This window comes from Chrysochloris asiatica, unplaced genomic scaffold (assembly GCF_000296735.1).
Source record: "Chrysochloris asiatica unplaced genomic scaffold, ChrAsi1.0 scaffold00132, whole genome shotgun sequence".
Taxonomy (NCBI): domain Eukaryota; kingdom Metazoa; phylum Chordata; class Mammalia; order Afrosoricida; family Chrysochloridae; genus Chrysochloris; species Chrysochloris asiatica.
Window position 1 is genome coordinate 7346890 of NW_006408650.1, and position 18970 is coordinate 7365859.

The 18970-nt window shown below is 46.3% G+C and overlaps 1 protein-coding gene across 2 annotated transcripts in view; it reads left to right on the plus strand.

The window, feature by feature from the left end:
- GRB2 (growth factor receptor-bound protein 2) overlaps positions 1 to 18597 on the plus strand; it is a 91784-nt gene extending 73187 nt beyond the window's left edge. The window contains exons 3-6 of one of the 2 annotated variants that reach the window (XM_006869581.1): positions 6330 to 6427; positions 13020 to 13142; positions 17182 to 17350; positions 18062 to 18597. In XM_006869581.1, coding sequence (XP_006869643.1) covers positions 6330 to 6427; positions 13020 to 13142; positions 17182 to 17350; positions 18062 to 18247 — 576 coding nt within the window. In that variant the 3' untranslated portion in view covers positions 18248 to 18597. The remainder of the gene's footprint in view (positions 1 to 6329; positions 6428 to 13019; positions 13143 to 17181; positions 17351 to 18061) is intronic. The other variant, XM_006869582.1, reaches the window with a different exon arrangement.
- The last annotated feature ends 373 nt before the right edge of the window (positions 18598 to 18970 follow it).

Sequence of the window (18970 nt, forward strand, 5' to 3'; positions counted from 1 at the left end):
CTTTTTCAGATACCTACCTTCAGTGTTGGAGTCCTGGTATGGCGCTGTGGATTAATGTGCCAGACTGCAAAGCTATTTGAACTGCAAGGTTGGCAGGTCAAGCTCACCAGCTGCTCCTCAGAAACCCTGTACAGGATCGCTATGGGTCGGAACCGACTCAATAGCACTTCACAACAACAACAGCATTATAAAGCTTCTACCTTTACAGTTATGACAGTTGCAGTCAGTCATGATAACAGTTACTCACTATTGAATCATAAGAATCTTATCCCCATCTCTCTTCACCAGACCTGCCTAGACAAGATGAAAACTATTCAGTGGGGACTCTGTCTTCCCCTGCACACTCTTAAACTAAACTCCCTCGTGAAAACTTGTAAGCCAGTTACTTCATGCCTTTATTGCCCCCTCATTTTAGGTAGCCAATGTCTAAGTGCCTGTCCCTGTCTACCACAGAGGTGATAGCATTGATAGTTGATGTGAAGACTCCTTCCCTGTCTGTTGGTATTTTGAGCTACTACATCCATAGGTATAGGTCAGGTTCATCAAATTGTAGCAATTTACACTCATTTTCTTTATAAAAAAAATTTTTTTTTTCTTCCTGAAGCCATCAAGGCTAGATTAAATAGGTACTATCTGCAAGTTTGGGTGTTCTTGTGCGTCTCCCCTCACTTCATATCAGCTGTATACTTCACTCTCAGTTCTAGTCCTCCGTGGCTATGACCTTGTCCATGGGCTCAGGTGTCCTCGAGTCTCACCACACTTTGAACCGACCAGCTCATCTCCAGCTCAACGGGAGTCTATGGAATGTGGTTGAACTCAGCCCCGGCTTATTTCTTTTAAAAAAATAAAGCAAATCATGAATCCTTTTTTGTTCTTTTCATTCCATTTTCCCATGAACTTTTTGAAGCCCCCTTGTAGATGACTGAACATGTTCGGTGGATAAGCCCCGTATTTTAGAATGCAGCAATCTGTATAAACAAAATACTTACCTATTGTTTTCAGATACCCTTCTCTATAAGTTTCGTAAAAAACTGAATGCAATTCTTCTATTTCCCAGTATCATTATAGAAAGGAATTACGTACTATATCCTTGAGCTTGACATTTAGAGTCTTTTTTGGAGTAAGTCTTGTATTTGTATGTATATTCAGAATAAAACAAGAGTCCCAGGCTTCTGTTAATAATGTTTACTTTTGGTGCCTTTGGGCAGCATTACATCAAGGACACCTAATGTAGTGACTGTAATCGAGGTAAAAATCATTCCCCAAGGACTGCCAAGCTTTCTTTGAACTCACACTTGTGCTAACGTCTAAAGCAAAGTAGCTATTATGAATTCAGTTTCTTCTCTGAGACTGTTGGGATGTAACACTATCTTTTTTGCCAAACTTCTTACTACATTTTGTCCTTCAACCCCTCAGTAACCCTGGGAGGAGGAAGGGTAATAGCCCCACTTTTTAGGTGAGGAACCCAAAATTTAGAGAAGGGCAATTTGCCCGAAATTACATCGTTCTTTGTTGGTGACACTGGGGTTTGCTCTTCTGAGGTGGCTTTTCCCATCAGATCAGGTGCTCTGGAGAGATCTGAGAAACATACAACTTGGACCAGTTGGTGGTATTGGTCGAGGTGACGATGTAATGTTCACTTTAGAATGATCTCAGATGGGGGCACTGAATACTGTCCCAGCATCACGGAATGTTGAAAACTAGAACAGGTGGTGGGCTGAGTTCCTCCCGGGTGGAGAGTCTTGTTTCTGGGAGGTGGCGACGTGTGAGAGGCACTCTGGTACAGGACATCATGGCAGTTTCTCAAGCCTTTGTTATTTCCTGCTGCCCTCTGTAGTTTCTAGAGCATGAGCGTTTGTACCCAAGTGCTATGAGGCCTTGCTGAGTTTTCCTTATGGTATAAATAATACAGCCTCTTGGTGAAAATATTTCTAACTTGTAATTGAGGTGTACATATAGTAGAGTTGCCATACCATAAGTGCACAGTTTGGTGGATTTTTACAAGCCAAGTAAACCCATGTAACCAGCACTCCGATCAACAACTACAACATTAGCACCACCCCTAAAGTTCTTGTGGTGTCCCCTTGCCTGCCATTGGTGAGAATCCTTTTCATTGTCTGGGATAGGCCCCACAGCATTCTTCATCTCTAAGTTTCTACCTGATTTGGGCTTTTAACACTTTCAATTTTTATAAGGCTTGGGTCCCCTCCCCCACCAAAAAATATTTCACTAAAATGTATCTCTTCCTCTTTTTATAATCTTATCTTGTGATCAATCTACTTCCGTTACACCAAAGTGTTCTGTGTGGCTGCAGAGTCTTAAGGAAATACGAAGCTGGAGTAGAAAATGCAGTTGTAGGGTTAGGAACTAGAGACATTCCTTGGAATTTTTTAAACTGAAATTTTCATGACTGTACTTACTCATCTTTTACAGGGTAATGAGTGAACCAACGGTAGGTAGCTAGCTCCTTGCATTTGGGGAAATGGTGGCAGGAGCTGCTTCCTCTTTCTCAGAATGCTGGTCAGGCTTTTAAACTTAGTTTTTTAATTAGATGGTGCCCAGCTATAGAACATGTTGATCAAAGATTCTGTAGAAGAATCCTGATCAAAAGAGAGGACATGCAGAGTAGAATATTTAATGCTTGTGTAATTCAAAATGTCTAGAGCCATGGAGGCTTTGAACCGTCAAAGTTATTGCTGAGGTAGTCCTTAAACCAGAAATGTCCCCTGAAGTCTTCTAAAACCAAACCGTAGTTACTAGCTTAACTAATACAGAATGTCTGTCTTGAACAGTATGCTCATTGACAATTCATCTATGTGTACAGTGTCAAATTGACAATAGCAATTTAAAAGGTTAGCTAGGAAACTTGGGAGGGAGGAGGCGCTGGGAAAAGAAGGGTGAGAATGGCTGCACCAAGTTGTGCTTGGAGAAACTTGAGTTCATGGATGTTCTCCTGTGCAAAAAAAAAAGGAAAGAAAACTGAAAAGCACAACCAAAGAAATAAAAAATGTCCCTACTGCTTAAAAAACGATCTGTGAAGGTTGTGTACTTTTCATCTAAAACCTTAGCAGATTAAATGTCTTTTGTAGGCACAAACTCATCTGAATATGATTTTAGTCACCCACTCCTCTTGTTAGGTGCTAGGTGCCTTCGAGTTCATTCTAACTCTCAGCAACCTGATGCATAACAGAATGAAACACTGCCCAGTCGTGCACCAGCCTCACAATTGTTAGATTTGAGTCCATTCTTGCAGCCACTGTGTCAGTCCATCTTAGTGAGAGTCTTTCTCTTTCTCTGTGACCCCTCCTGATAATGTGCCCATTGCTGTTCTGTAGATTTGAACACTTGAATAAAATTTAATTTTAAATGATGTCACCATTTCAGGGCTTGCATGTGGTTGATCATGTGCCAGTGAGAACTGAAAGAGCTGGCCCCTGAATTGGCAATGGACCGCAAAGTCGGTTTGAACCACAGGGACAGCAGTTCAAACTCACCAACTGCTCCTTGGAAACCCTATACAGGGTTGCTATGAGTCGCAACCAACTCCACAGCATTTAACAACAACAGCATAGACCTGGCTTATCAGCATCAGCCTTTTTATAAAAATACAAAAGAAAGGTTTAGAGGCATGTGTAGCAGCACCTTGGCTATCTGGTTAAGTGATACTCTTGATACTAGACTTTTCTAGATAACCAAAATTTTTTTATCATTCCTGTACTTAAACATTGCATTTAAAAAAAAAAAAAACACTTTGCAAAATAATTCTGTGTTTCCCTGTCTTCTGTGGAGAGAACTGCGCTCTAGACACCAAATAGCTTTTATCTGTAGGAAATGATAGTTCTAAATTGCTGCCACATTTTGGGAGCTGCCCTGGAACTTCCTTTAAGGGTGGGGGTTTTTAAGTGAATTTACTTCTATGTTAGTAAAGGTGACAAAAAAGAATGTACAACTATATTAACTCCTGGCTTGTAATACGGCTCCACCTTTTTGCTGAGATTATAAATCTGAACTGGCACATTCAGAGCGATTGTTTTATTTTGCCACCTAAGCACTTAACAACAACCACCTTGGGCCACAACCACCTCCCTGGTGTCAACTTATCTTCCAGGAAATCTATAGAGTGGTGCAGTAGGTGAGTACTCAGCTACTTAACCAAAAGGTTGGTGGATCAAGCCCATCAACTACTGTGCAGGACAGAGATGCAGTGGTCTGTTTCCAAAAGCTAAGAACCTAGGAAACGCTGTGGGGCAGTTCTACTCTGCCCTGCCAGGCTCCCTGTGAGCCAGTCATCTTGACAACAGTGGGGTTGGGTTTTTGTTTTTTTCACACACCTCAACATTTCAGAAATTTTTGTTGACATTTTGGAGCACTCTTGCATATAAATAGGCTTTTGTTTTATTGTGTGTGCGTTTTAAGTATTACTATTATGAGAGGATGAGTCTTCATAAGGTAGTTATTGGGCCACATATTTCTTCCAGCCCAAGCAGTGAGCAGCCGTTAAAATGGCACATTTGCTTTCCTGCTGTTGAGAGTCCTCTGATGCCTGGGCAAGGACTTGCTCCTGAAGCTACTTCTGTAATCACATTTCAGGTGGACACTGAGGTTTTGCCTTGCAGCGCAGGGCTAGTGAGCAATGTATTGCTTTAAAAGAGCACAGTCTTCCCATCCATCAACATTGCCTAGCAATGGAACGGTGACAGCAGGGTTCAGGAGTTTTGAGGTGAAGGTGATAAAGCGATGACTGTATTCCACCTTTGTTCTTCTGCATCATCTAGACATTTAGTAAAACGTTGTGAAGTGCCGTTGAGTTGGTTCCAACACATAGCGACCCTGTATAGGGTTTCCAGGGAGCAGCTGGTGAGCTTGAACCGCCACCTTGCAATTCAAACAGCTTTGCAGTCTGGCGCATTAACCCACAATGCCACAACGTAGTCATTTTTTTTTTTTTTACAATATTTGTGAAAAGAAAATATTGATGCCAGGAGAAAAACAGTTGTTATCACTAAGCTATCAGTGTGTGTATGATTCTTGGGTGCTTTGAGGCTAATGGAATTTACCAGTAGCTGATTTTTATTTATTTATTTTTTGAGCGCTTACTATTCATGTTTACTAGCTCTTGAAGAACTGCCATCGTATGCTACTCACTTACACTTGGTGAACCAAGTCGAGCAGCAGTTGTGGAGCATCAGAGTACATGGCCTGGCACAGTGCCGGCGCAGAAGCGAGTGTCTGTGCCATCGGCTCTGCAGCTTGCTCTCTGTTGAGTATCGCATCCGTCTCATCTCTCCTTCCTGCTGTTGTGTCTCACTTTGAAATGTCAGCGTGAGTTTAGCATTGTTCTGCGTCCTGGGGAAATTACTTTGTAAGGAACTCAACCAGCTTCCTTCAGACTTTGTCATCGCGTATAGGCTAACCACCGCTGTAATTATGTTCCTTCCCATTCCCATTTTCTCTCTTACCTGCCCTTTGCTTTTTGTTAGGCGCTTGTGGTGCCTGGAAAGGCTTTTTATGGTATACCTCATTCTGCTCTGCTCCTTAGGTTACTGTCCACAGCACAGCATTGTGTGATAACCTCGTCTGCCGGTCTCACTCCCACAGAAAGTAGTGTGGGGTACTCAACACAGAAAACACTCATTTGGGATCCTAGAGTCTTGAGTATGGTTCTTAGGTCTCCAAGGTCACTGGCTCAGAACCTTGGGTAGTAACCCTTTGCACTTTGCTGGGCCTGTTTCCCCATCTTTAGAAAGATAGGACTCCATAATTTCTGCCTGAATTGTGCTGGGGGTGAGGCCCTGGGGGTGACCGAGGGGAGTAAGGTTTGCCGCGTGTTTGCATTAGCTCCCCAGACAAGGCCACATGGGTGTGCACCCACACAGGAGCACTGTGGGGCTGTTGACTAGCAGGGCCCACGCTTGTGTTGACCTGAAGTAGCTTGAGGATGCCTAGGAAGCCGGGAAGCTGTCTCTCTTGCTGCTCATCTATTAAATATCTCTCCCAGCTAGTTGATGACTTCGTCCTTGTTGACCTCCTGACATTTCTCTGATGTCCCCTGCCCTTCCCCCCCTGCTGCTGTCCTACTGAGGATGTAATACTAATGTTTGGGAGCATAGACTTGTCTTTCCAAAGACAATTACTTTGTAATTTTAGCTATGTAGTTTAACATAATTTTGGTGGTTTGAAGTTATAGGAAGTTTTGCCTCCCATGTGACTGATACCTGATACACTTGTATAAAATAAACCTAAAAAGAGAGCATCCATGTCTTAGTTGCTGCCCTTCTAAAATGAAAAGGAAGTGACTGATTTCCCCCCTTGTCCTAACTCTTTTTCAGGTTTTGAATGAAGAATGTGATCAGAACTGGTACAAGGCAGAGCTCAATGGGAAAGATGGCTTCATCCCCAAGAATTACATAGAAATGAAACCTCACCCGTAAGTTGGACTGTGGTGCTCGCCCAGGGGTTTGACCCACCTGCTTGTTTAATTGAAGATCACTGCCTGGGTGGATATCATACTTCTGTACATTTTGAGTTTTAGAAAGGGAAAAGAGTGCACAGGCCACATACTCTTAACATACCCAGCAGGCTTTTAGCAGTGTCTGTAATCAGAGAAATGGATGTTTCTGCAGATGACCTCCATATTCACATTAAGTGGGACAACTAAGGACTAAAGAACCTCCCATCAGGTCATTTGGCCACCAAATGAGCTGAGGGGAAACTTTCCATTTTCAAAGCTCTGTGATTTTCTGAAGGGGACAGGTAAGGGACCATGGATCTGCCTCTCTGAAGACTAAAATCAAAATAAAATATTGTAAGAGTCCACTGCCATCCAGTCGATTCTGCCTTAGAGCGAGCCGATAGCCCCTGAGCCAAGGAACTGTGTGCTCTGTCTTTGGAAATCGGTCTTGCTAGATTGGAGGGTTCAGAGTGTTCGCTTCAGCTCGTGGGGGCACACGGGTGCGGCTTGAGCCCCCCAGTGCCCCTGATCCATCCACTCATCGCTCTTGCTTTGACCCCCTTCTCTTTGATGTCTGAGCATCTCTGGGTTCCAGTCAGCCCTCGTGCTGGGGCGACGCACCAGGCAGTGGTGTGCAGGAGCTAGTGCTCGGGCGTAGCATAGCCCCACGTTGTCTTCCATCTGTGTTTACCTGGGTGACTTCCTCTGTGGAGCCTTGTTGTGGCAAGAGCAGGGGACCAGGGCAGATTGATTTTGGTATGAAGGGACACAGTGGGCCTGGATCCTTACAGACCCCTCCCTCCTGTACCTAGTCTTTTCATACCTCATGCAAGTGTAAGAATCCAGGCTTTCTGTGACAAGTAGAATGCCATTGGGAAACAGTGTTTGCTTGGTTTAACAGTGTGCTGTTAGGGCTTTGAGATGACTTGACCCACATTCGGTGGTAGCCTTCGGTCCCTCTTCCCGTGTCACTATTTCTGTGTGTGCCCGTCATCTCTCTCCCCTCAAGTCTTAGAGCAAAGATCTTAACCATGTATGATATGTATCTGTGCATCCCGTAAGTGCCCAGCTCATCAGCTGACGGAGCTTCATAGAGCTGACACAGAGCTAGAAGCAGTTCCAAGATGGGGTTCATTCCTCTCTACCCAATCAGCTAAGAAAGGGTTCTAGTATTTTAATTTCCATGCCAGTCTTATGTGAACATCGCTCTCATACAGAGCAGACTGCGAGTCCTCACACAACCCATGCAGAGGGAGCCATGGCAGCAGTTAATGAGAGCCAGGTGCTCCTTCTGACCTGCACCATCTGGTCTAAACCAATGGCATGCCGTCAGTGACTCAGCACCTGGCTGTGGGGCTGCTCCTTAAAGCCTTCTGTTAACCTTCTGCCCCCTCAGATGGTCAATAAATCTTAGGGAACACGTATTAAATGGCTGCAAGCTATATTCTGTAGTGAAGTTCTCGTGTAGTTAACATGATGCTCGTTGAAATTATAACCAGGAAGCCATAATCTGGAGAGAGACAGCTCTGGGTTATCTTGTGTATGATGCTGAGATGTCTCCATCTCAGAGGCAGAGAGATGCCCAAGGAAACATTTTTTTTCCTTGAGCAGAAGAATTGGGCATCTCCTAATAGCTCCATAAATATTTTGTTGGGTGATTTACAAGTGAAAAACATCTAATTTCTGTGTACATATATTTTTAGTTTGTACTGTCCTATATCTTCTAAGTCTGACTCCCTTACCCCCCTCCTTAAAGATTTTAGTTTCCTTAAAGAATCTGTCCTCTGCTCTGTGACCAGTAGCCAGTTGCTGTCAACCTGATTCAGACTCTTTCCACCAAGTCTTTCTTCCGAGGCACTCTGGGTGGACTGGAATCTCCAACCTTCAGTTAGCAACCAAGTGCATTTAACCTTTTGCACCTCCCAGGGACTCCAGCTTCTACATGCCATCATAATTTGTACCTTGCTTTTTGCCCACGGTAACTCAGTAGATATTTTTAATATTGATACTCAGGCCCAGATTTCGTTCTAAGATCTAGACCAAAATGTTCATGATGATGAAAACCATAAGCTCATATGTGAAAGAGAGTCTGGGGCCTTTGTAGTGACTGGATAATGCCCTCAGCTGAGGCCTCTGTAACCTAAGGTTTGGGCTTATCAGCCGGCCGCGCCCCTGCAGAGTGATGCTGACTAAGAAGAGCAGGAGGTGGTTGCAGACTTCCTGTGCGGCGGCAGGCCACCCAGCGCAGCTCTGCATCCTCAGCTGTGTCGTGTCTGCATTTCCGGGGGGCTGCAACATCACAGAAGCCCCGCTTCTAGGAGGGAGGAGCCATCACTGGATCACATAGTGCATTCTCCTGAGTCCCACATAAGCCGAGTAATGCCTGTCAGCGTTTCCCTCAGTCCATCTTCGGAGTAAAACCTAGATCAAGAGTTGGCTAAACCTTTTTTTTTTTTTTTAAGAGCCACATAGTATTAGGCTTTCTGGGCCACATAGAGTCTCTGCCCTATGCAGTGTCATCTCTAACAGCTCCTTACTACTAAAGAGCCAGTCAGTTGTGGACCATGTGAAAGCAGGCTGGATTTAGACCAAGGACCATTGCTTGCCGATCCCTACCCATGTTCCAAGGCGTCCTGGTGGCACACCGGTTAAGAACGAGGCCGCTGCTTCACGGGAGTGCTCTGGCAATCTGTTCCTGTAAAGACTAACCCAGTGCCGATTAAAGTCCATTCCAACTCATAGCACCTCTTCAGGTCAGAGTAGAACTATCTCACAGGGTTTCCAACGCTGTTCTCTCTGACTCGGAGTCCTTGTCTGGTTTCAGGTTGTTTCAGGTCGTGTAGGCTTTTTGAGTCTCATTGCTGAGAACAGATAGGAAAGGCTCCCTTCTTTGGAAAGTTGCAGTCATTGACCAGATTGATTGGTGCCCCTTTAGGCAGTCCTGTTGCGGTCACCTCTAGGCTTTTTCCCGGTCAGGAACTTGGACAGAGCAGTTGATCATGAAGTGCCCATATAGGTCTCACTGTGTACTTTGTAGACTCTAGCTACAGGGTAGGCAGTGTTCGTCCGCACCAAGCTCTGAAAAAGGAAGCACGAACTCAAAACCCTCATACAAGTCTGCCTGGTGTGGTGCTGGGGGTTACTGCACTAGACTGCAAAGTCTGTTTGAACCACAAGGTCGGCAGTTCAAGCTAACAAGCCACTCTTCTTGTTGTTGTTGTTATGTGCCGTCGAGTCGGTTCTGACCCATAGCGACCCTGTATAGGGTTTCCGAGGAGCAGCTGGTGAGCTTGAACCACCAACCTTGCAGTTCAAACGACTTTGCAGTGTGGCACATTAACCCACCGCGCCACACCAGGACTCCATACAGGGTCACAGTGAGTCGGAATTGACTCGACCACACTTAACAATAACAACCATATTGCTAAGACCTTAGACATATACTAACCGTGTGTCGGTGTGGTGTGTACAACCTTGAAGACGTGTGTCCCCTTGTAGGTCGCCTCTGTGACTGACTGCCCCACATAGGGCTTTTGTGTTCCTTCACAGCGTTGGTGGCACAGAGTCCTGGATACCTCCTGTCTACCCTTCTCTCCCCACTGCTCCCCCTTTTTTTGTTGTTGTTGTTGTCGTTAGAGAGGGAGAGTGCAGGACCTCACGTAATACAGCATTTAAATTAGTGAATTAAACCAGTCTCCAAAATGGTGGTTAGCTTCCGTGTTACGTGAGTTGTGTAGACTAGGCATGCTTTTCCTGTGGATAGGAGCCTATGGGATGTACTGTAAAGAGCCACGGTTGTTGCTGTTAAGTGCCGTCAAGTGGTTCCGACTCATAGCATCCCTGTATGGGGTTTCCAAGGCTTTCAGTCTTTGCAGGAGCAGCTGGTGGACTCGAACCCTGGACACTGTGGTTCCGCAGTCTAGTGCCTGTTGTATGGAGCGACCACTCTGGTAAAGTGTGTGCTGTTAAATGCTGTCAAGTCACTTCTGTCTCATAGTGACCCTGTGTAGGGTTTGAACTGCCAACCTTGTGGTTTACAGTCCAGTGTTTATCCTCCAACACCCCACTAGGAGTCCAAAAGAGACTGATGTTGTTAAGTGTCGTCAAGTCGGTTTCAGCCCATAGCGGCACTGTATAGGGTTTCAAAGGCGGCTATTGGGTTGGAACCACCAACTTTGCAGTTCAAACTGACCTTGCAGTCCAGCACATTACCCTGAAGTGTCACACCAGGACTCCAAAAGAGTGTATGTTGTTGTGAAGTGCAATTGAGTCGGTTCCGACACACAGCGACCCTGTATAGGGTTTCCGAGGAGCAACTGGTGAGCTTGAACTGCCAACCTTGCAGTTCAAACAAAAGGCTTTGCAGTCTGGTGCATTGACCCACAGCGCCATATGGTCAAACACAAATACCATCATCAAATGGAACCTATTCAGTGAAAGTATGTGTAAACTGGGCAAAGTGCTACAGAAATGCAAGGCTGCGGTTTCTTGTTGTTGTAGCTATGAGTGATGGCTCAGCCTAGTGTGAGACCCAGAGAGACAGAGGTTACTAGAAATAGGAGTATAGACAAAAGAAGTCTTGTTAAGTGCCATCAAGTCAGTTCCGACTCATAGTGAGCCACCTGTATATGTGGTTTCCAAGGAGCAGCTGGTGGGTTTGAACTGCCCATCTTGTGGTCAGCAATCCAGTGCTTATCCTACATTGCCACAGCAGGACTACATAAGGTTGTATGTTGTTGTTAAAGTGTAGCCGAGTCGGTTCTGACTTGCCAAACGTGTAGGTTTTCAAGGAGCGACTAATGGATTTGAACTGCCGACATTGTGGTAAGCAGTCTCTAGTGCTCATCCTCCAGGACTCCTGGTTTCATAAAATGATTTCTTCCTTGTTTTCTATGTCTTGAGCTGGGTACGCTTACTTTGTAAAAATTCCAATGAAGAGCACTTTTGTAGGTATGAGAGATTGGTTTGTTTTTTTAAGGACAAATGGAACTGATTTTAAGCCTGGGGAGTGAGAAAGCCTTGCCATCCTATAACATCTGTGTTTGTGAACCTTGAGGAAATGTCTGAAAACAAACAGCTGGAACTACCTCTGTGGGGAGCCTGGGGCAGCATCTTGCTTTGTGTTTTTTGTGTCACACACATCTAAGGTCCTTTTCATTCATATGTATTACCTTTTCCTTAAAAAGAGAAGAGGAAAGGAATGTCTGGGAGGAAAGAAGCATGATTGTTGAGTAACTGCACTCCAGGCTCCAGTGCACCATGGAAGGGGGTGGGGGGCACTGTGTGGACAGTGACTGCTCGGCCCCGTCATACACACTGTATGCCAACACCTACCTGTGGGGACAGTACATACAAGCACATCATAAACTGAAAAGACACCAGAACGTCACGTGGGCAATGTGTCTAGGTCTCAGTCTTGCTGGTTGTCCTCTTGTATTAATGTGTGGCTTCTCCCATCAGCAGCCTGACATTCAAGTCTGTCAAATGAGAAAGGTGACACTTAGGAAGATCTGGAAATGTTTAATAGTTACTAGTGGCAAATCCTCCGCTTGTTATGTTAGAAGCATTCTACAGTACAGTAGCTTATAAGTAAACTAGATTTATAAGCTAGACTCACAGCATTAATGGACTGTTTCATAGCTTTGATATTAAAAGTTGGCATGTTTAATGAATGCTGGTTGCCATGTAAGGATTGTAAGGTAAGCAAGTAGGTAGTTATTGGCCATATATATGTATAGCACTTCCTGTTTACAAATAATATAACATTCAGGACAGTCTGGAAGAGAGAAGGTTGTTTTCAGAATCCCTCTGTCCTCACGAAGAATGTTTGTCATTGGAACTAGAGGTGTGGTGACCTCTGCTCCCCATGAAGCCACTGGCCAGTTGCTCCCAGAGTGTTTAGTGGCATTTTTCTAGCCAAAGCGAACTAGCCTTGGAAACAGAGCATCTGTCACTTGTAAAAGTTCATGTTGTAAGTGCTGCCTCTGCCGAGGTGCATTCTAATGTAGTCACCCGTTCACTCCGGGTGAGAGGAGAGGCCAGCTATCCTGAACTGTAGGGTGCTCCTTCACAGCCTTGGGGCACTTGGCAGAAGTAGTCTTGCCTCCCAGGTTCTGGGTCTTCCAGATTCCCTACCCCCTCATCTCTTGTTCCCTTAGTCCCACCGGAGTGTCCCACCGGCTGCCATAAGGGGCATGTCTCTCTCTGGACAGCTCAGCCTGCGCTTCAGATCAATAGACCTGGGGCTTTCCCTGGTGGTTTCAGATGAGTCAGGAGGAAGCCCACAGGCTTTGGCCTGGGAGGCCCATTTAAGTGTCTTCCTCTGCCGCAGCAGTGGCCTGCAGTAATACCTCAATGAGTCACCCTGTGAGTGGCGTGGGGTGAAGTCATGTGCAGGGAGGAGAGCGCCTCTCTCTGGGGAGAACGGATGGATGTGGGCATGTGGAGACTGGAGGGCAGAAGGAAGACCCCTCCTCCTGCAGGTGCCTTCTGTTCATGCCTTTCGGAGACTGGATGCCCCGCTCCTTTGTGGGGAGCAGATGCTGACTGGCTTGCCTTCCCTCCTTAGGTGGTTTTTTGGCAAAATCCCCAGAGCAAAGGCAGAAGAAATGCTTAGCAAACAGCGGCATGACGGGGCCTTTCTTATCCGAGAGAGTGAGAGTGCTCCCGGCGATTTCTCCCTCTCTGTCAAGTAAGTATTTCCTGCCTCATTCCCGCGAAGCCATACATAGGCCAGGTGTCGGGCTCCACACACAGAGGTTGTGAACCAGTAGCCCCTGGGCTCACTTTAGCCAAAACAGTATCTTACAAACTAGAACATTTCATATGAAATGTCTCATTTCTGCTTCACTTAGATCTGAGTTCTAGTGACACTGGTGTAGGGTCCCATGTGGAAGCCACAGCCCTCAGGCCACAGGTGCTCCCTAGTCCCCACCACTCTCTAATGCCTCATGGGCACAGCTCTGCCCTTCTTCAAACACTCTGATGGCCTGGGCTTCCTGCTGCTCGGGAGTCGGAACATTGGAGTGCCAACTCAGCTGCCTTTGCCACGTACCAGCCTGAGCCCACCCTCCCCATCCTCAGCAGCTCCCATTCCCTTCGCAAAGGTGATCCCGTGGGTTTGGGTTTTATTTTTCTTTCCCAGTGCTAAAGTTGAATATGGAGGAGAGTGAGTAGATGAGCTGGGAATGGGGGAAACAGATGTTGCCACACTGAGAGTCAGAGAGAGTATAAAAGGAACTCAGGACTCTAAGCAAATCATTCCTAATCTTTCACATACTGATTTTGGATTAAATTAGTATTTCTGTTATTAGTATGTTCTATTGATTGTCAGTTCTTTTCACTATAAAATAATTCCATAGGAGCCCTTTCCCCAGGAGGCTTTGAAGATGTCCTCATTTATGTCCTCCATGAGAAAGGTGTGATTTGGTTAAAAACTCACCTCGTTGTTTTAGAGTTAACAAAAAAGGCTATAAGTATATATTTACTTTTCGTTTACAAATGATGTAAACATATAGTTTTTTGTTTTTGTTTTTAAATGTAGGCTTAATGTCCTTTTTCTAAATGAAAATGAGAGGTCACCAGTGATACTTGCACAACCTTGCCAGTATGTTGCTAGGGTCCTTAGCTTTTCCTTGAGTCCCAGCATATGAAAAGGTCAAAGCTGTCTGCTTCTGGGCACATTGGCCGGAGGTGGTGGCTGAGAATGTCCACAGCAGAACGGACCGCGTTCAGTCTCTCCACCTCCAGCTCTGTCACACCAGCTACAGTCTTCAAGTTGCACAACCTCCTCACCCCGTGGCTCCTGTCTAACCTTCTGAGTTGCTGTTGTCAGTCTGATCTTATGTAAATAGTTTTTCAAAGAGTACAGTGTTGAAGGCAGATAGTCTTTGCTAGTCAAGTTAAACTGTTGTTTGGTTGTACGGAGAATTCGGAGGATATTTTTGGTCTGAGGTTTAGAGATGATCTCTGGGCCCCAGTTTCAGAGGTTCATCCAGCCCTCATGGCTCCAGAAAGTCTGGATTCCATTCTGTTCTGCATTTTCCCCCTGTGGGATCAGGACTCCTGCTGTAGAATCTTTGTGAGCAATGGTCTCTTAATGTGTTTGACTAAACACATGCACATACGTGTCTGGAAAAGAGTCTGTGCTCCCCATTCATTTGCATCTGTTTTCTATGCATTTTATACCCGAGGTATAAACTGAACACCACAGAGTAAGGAACGTAACAGTTCCTCACTGAACGGTGGCTCAAAACCACCGTGGCAGTTCAGTGTTCAGTTCAGTGAGAACCAACTGACAGGATTGTGGGCAGCCTTGTCTGATCGCTGCTCATCGTAGCACTTGGTCATGCAGACACCGGGGTGCTCCAGACCCTTCCCTTTGGTCAAACAATAACCACAAAGAATGAATGTGTTCATTGTGTTAGCAATAAAATTTGAGCAGATGTCATGACTGCCTCAAACAACCTAAACACATTTGCAATGGTGGGTCAGGAGTCAACACATTCTGTGTCAGAAACTTCTCACTTGCAAGATGTTTTGATTCCATGACTGAAAACATTCTGGCAGAGTTCCACAATCTCAGTTCACTGTTAGAGACAGACACTGTGCTTCCTTTAGAGACTCTCTGCACTGCACCTGTGGGGGTGGCCTCTGCGGACCCAGAAGTGCCATTTGAACGTCTCATTCCTCATACAGTTTCCTCACTGTACTGTCCAGTTTTCCTTCCCAGACTTGTAAGCAGTAGCTTCCTTGAAGCTCACTGCTGCCGCCTGTTGGTTTGATTTTTTTTTTTTTTTTTTTTTTAATCTTTTGTGGTGATAGTTTACATGGGAGAACATTAGCTTCACATTCATCCTATTGTATTTCGTTTAATTGTCATGGTTACAATCCCTCCATGCATCATCAACCAACTAAAAGTATACCCCACAAGCCTGCCCCTAGGTCATCAGCACACTGCCCCTCTCCCTCTCTGGGTCTAGAGTCCCCAGCCACACCATCTCTCCACATCATCGTCTCTGCCTCCATCTCTGGTGTCACTGTTTCTATGGGTAGGGTCCCACACTCCACTCTTCTCCCTTGATGGTCCCGGGGACCTCCCTCCCCTCCTTTTGCTACAAAATGTCTACCTTTACATTTCCAACCCTCACAGTCAGTCCTGTTAACAATTATTCACTATTGTACCACAAGAGCCCTATCCCCATCTCTTTTCATCAGCCCTGTCCAGACAGGTTGGATACTACTCAGTGGAGATTGTACATTCCTCTGTGCCCACTGGATCTAGGCTCATTCTTGAAAGCTTGTAAGCCAGTCACTTCTTGCCTTAGTAGCCCCAGCATTTTGGGTTGCCAATGTCCAAATTGCCCATCCCTGTCTACCCTGTGTATTGAAGAGGTGGGAATGGTCCTTGCTGTAAAGATTTGTTCCCTCTTTTGAACTACTGCATTCATAGTTGTAGGTCAAGTTCATCAAATTGTATCAGATTACTCCTTTTTTCCTCTTCTTTCTTCTTCTAGTTGAGCTCTGATCATCTAGTCCTTGAAGCCAGGTCAAGTGGGTATTATCTGCAAGTGTGGGTGTTCTTGTGCATATGCCTTCACTTCTCATCAGCTGGACGCTTCCCTCTCCTCTAGTCGTCTGTGGCTATGTCACTGACTCTGGGCCGAAGAATCCCCAGGTCTAGCCATATACTGTTGTTGGCCAACCATGTCTCCACCCGGGTTCACAGGAGTCTGTTGAATGTTGTAGGGCTTAGCTTGCAGCTTCATTGCTGTTTTTCCCTCACTTCCCCTTATCAGTGACCCACGTGGTCACCAGTCATAGTGCATGTCTTCTCGTGTATTCCCCTTGCGTCTTAGTCTTGGAAGGGGGTTTGCCCTGAGGGGACCCAACCACTTGCCTTGATGTCTCCTGGGCTGGTATGATTTTTAGAAGCATTGGTTTACGTTTGAAGACTGAGAGTGAGATGACACTAGAGCATGGCTTTAACAAGTATTTACAGGGTGGAGCGTCCCTTTTGAGGCCAGGCACTTCCCCTGGAGGCGAGGACTCAGCAGTGAAGAGGACAGTTGCTCCTGCTGGTTTTGCTGGTCAGTATAAACAGAACTGACCAGGTGACAGGGAAGCTCTTTCTCTAATGTCTTCTAATGTCCCAGGAGGTTCTTGACTCCTGAGACTTTTCCCCACAGAGAGAACGAAAATTCTCTGAATGGACATGGCTTTGAATTATGCCATTTCTGGAGAATGGTTGGATATAATCTAGTCCCACCCCCTGTCACCTCTCGCATCTCTTCTACTCTTTAAATAGCCCGGGCAGTTTTATTATTTTATTTATTTATTTTATTTTTTGCTTGAAAAGAGATTGATTAAGTCACACTTCTTACCTGAAATAAAACTCCCTTCTGTTTGCTAAGTGGAGGGTCTGGAAAAGGGATGTGGGTGCAGGCGTTCTCCTTTTACCTTACAAACACCTCCTGAATGAGAGGGACGGACTGATGGACAGGTGTCTCCTTTTACCTTACAAACACCTCCTGAATGAGAGGGACGGACTGATGGACAGGTGTCTCCTTTTACCTTACAAACACCTCCTGAATGAGAGGGACGGACTGATGGACAGGTGTCTCCCTGATTCATGATGCCTGGTGCCCTGATCCCTCCAGCCAGGGGGTCCTTAAGGTGCCTCTTGGTCAGCAGCTGACCTGTGTGACCCAGTGTCCCCTGTCCCCTCCCAGATTTGGCAACGATGTGCAGCACTTCAAGGTGCTCCGAGACGGGGCCGGAAAGTACTTCCTGTGGGTGGTGAAGTTCAATTCCCTGAATGAGCTGGTGGATTATCACAGATCGACATCTGTCTCCAGAAACCAGCAGATATTCCTCCGGGACATCGAGCAGGTGCCGCAGGTGAGCCTCCTCAGAGCACGGGCTCCACAAGCCGGCCCACTAGTGCTGAACACAGGAGTGCTTCTAGTTCTTGCCCTGTACTCACTCTTCAAAAGGTGACCCTGAATTCATGTGGCCAGGAAGTTCCCCTGAGGAGCCCTGCTGCGGCTAGTAGGGTAAACATTGGGCTGCTAACTGAAAGGTCGGCGGTTCAAACCCACTAGCTGCTTCTCAGGAGAAAGATGAGGCTGTCTGCTTCCCTAACAATAACAGCCTTGGAAACGCTGTGCTTGGGGTTGCCAGAGTCTGAGTCACCTGGAGTGCAGGGCTGTGCTTTAGGGTTTTTGGTGCATCCCCTGATGCCACAGTGAGCCTCCTCCAGAGGCTGCCTCTCAGGCAGTGTTGTCCACAGTGTCCTAGAGAAACGCAACAGGAACAGCAGTTCTCAGATCCTGAGACCAGAAATGAAACCCTGGCTGTCACTGCCCCAGCCCCCCAGGAAGGTGACGCCATGGGCCCCCTCGATGAGTGCTGTTGAGAGGTGGCACTCAATAAATCTAGACTGTGGCATGCATAGTAGGGAGGAGGGACAGTTTCAGGAGGTCCAAGGAGTTCCACACACGGTTGGTTGTCCCACTCTGCATGGCTCTGGCCACGCCCTCTTTAGGACTGCATGTACTCCATCTGTAGAACACGTCCCACATTCACCCCCCACTCGTTCCTCTCTTGCAGCAGCCGACATACGTCCAGGCCCTCTTTGACTTTGACCCCCAGGAGGATGGAGAGCTGGGCTTCCGCCGGGGAGACTTTATCCACGTCATGGATAACTCAGATCCCAACTGGTGGAAAGGCTCCTGCCACGGCCAGACCGGCATGTTCCCCCGCAATTACGTGACCCCCGTGAACCGGAATGTCTAGGAAGCCAGCCGAGATTATTTAAAGAGTGAAAATTTTCAAACACATCCAGAAGTCAGAGCCCCCACGCTGCCTCTCCCAGCAGCGAGTGGGGTGTGCAGACCACCTGGCGGGTCACCCGCTGGCCTCCTTACTTGGGTCAGAACTCTGGGGGTGGGGTGGGGGTGGGGGAGGTTGGATATAAAAAAATGCCAAAACATACTTATAAATTAAGAAGAGTTTTTATTACAGATTTTCACCACTGCTCCTCTGTCCCCTTCTCTGTCCTTTTTTTTATCCTTTTCTCTTTTGTCCATCAGTGCATGCTGCCTACCACCACATTTTGTCCTAGCTGAGGCCACCAATAAAAGACACCCAGTGGGCTGGTATTTTCTCTATGCAAAATTGTCCGATGTCGTTGGAACGACTGAAGGAAGAACACACCTGTTGTGCGTTCTTCATATATACACACACAAAAGGTGCGGGGGGCAGCTTGCCGCCTTGAGACTTGGATTCTGCTGGAAGAGGGCCAGCCCTCCAGCCCCAACCCCAGGTTCCCTCTGGTCAAAGCTGGCAATGGAGTGCAGGGTGAGAGGAAGGGATGTGGCCACTCACCTGCTTCCCTCGACCGAACCTGCATCCCTCCCGTCTGCCTTGGTTTCCTTTCGGAATATGGTCTTTTCACGCATGTTGTTTCTCTTAGTGCCTTTTTTTTTTTTTTTTTCTGATTGGTGGTGTTTTGTTTTA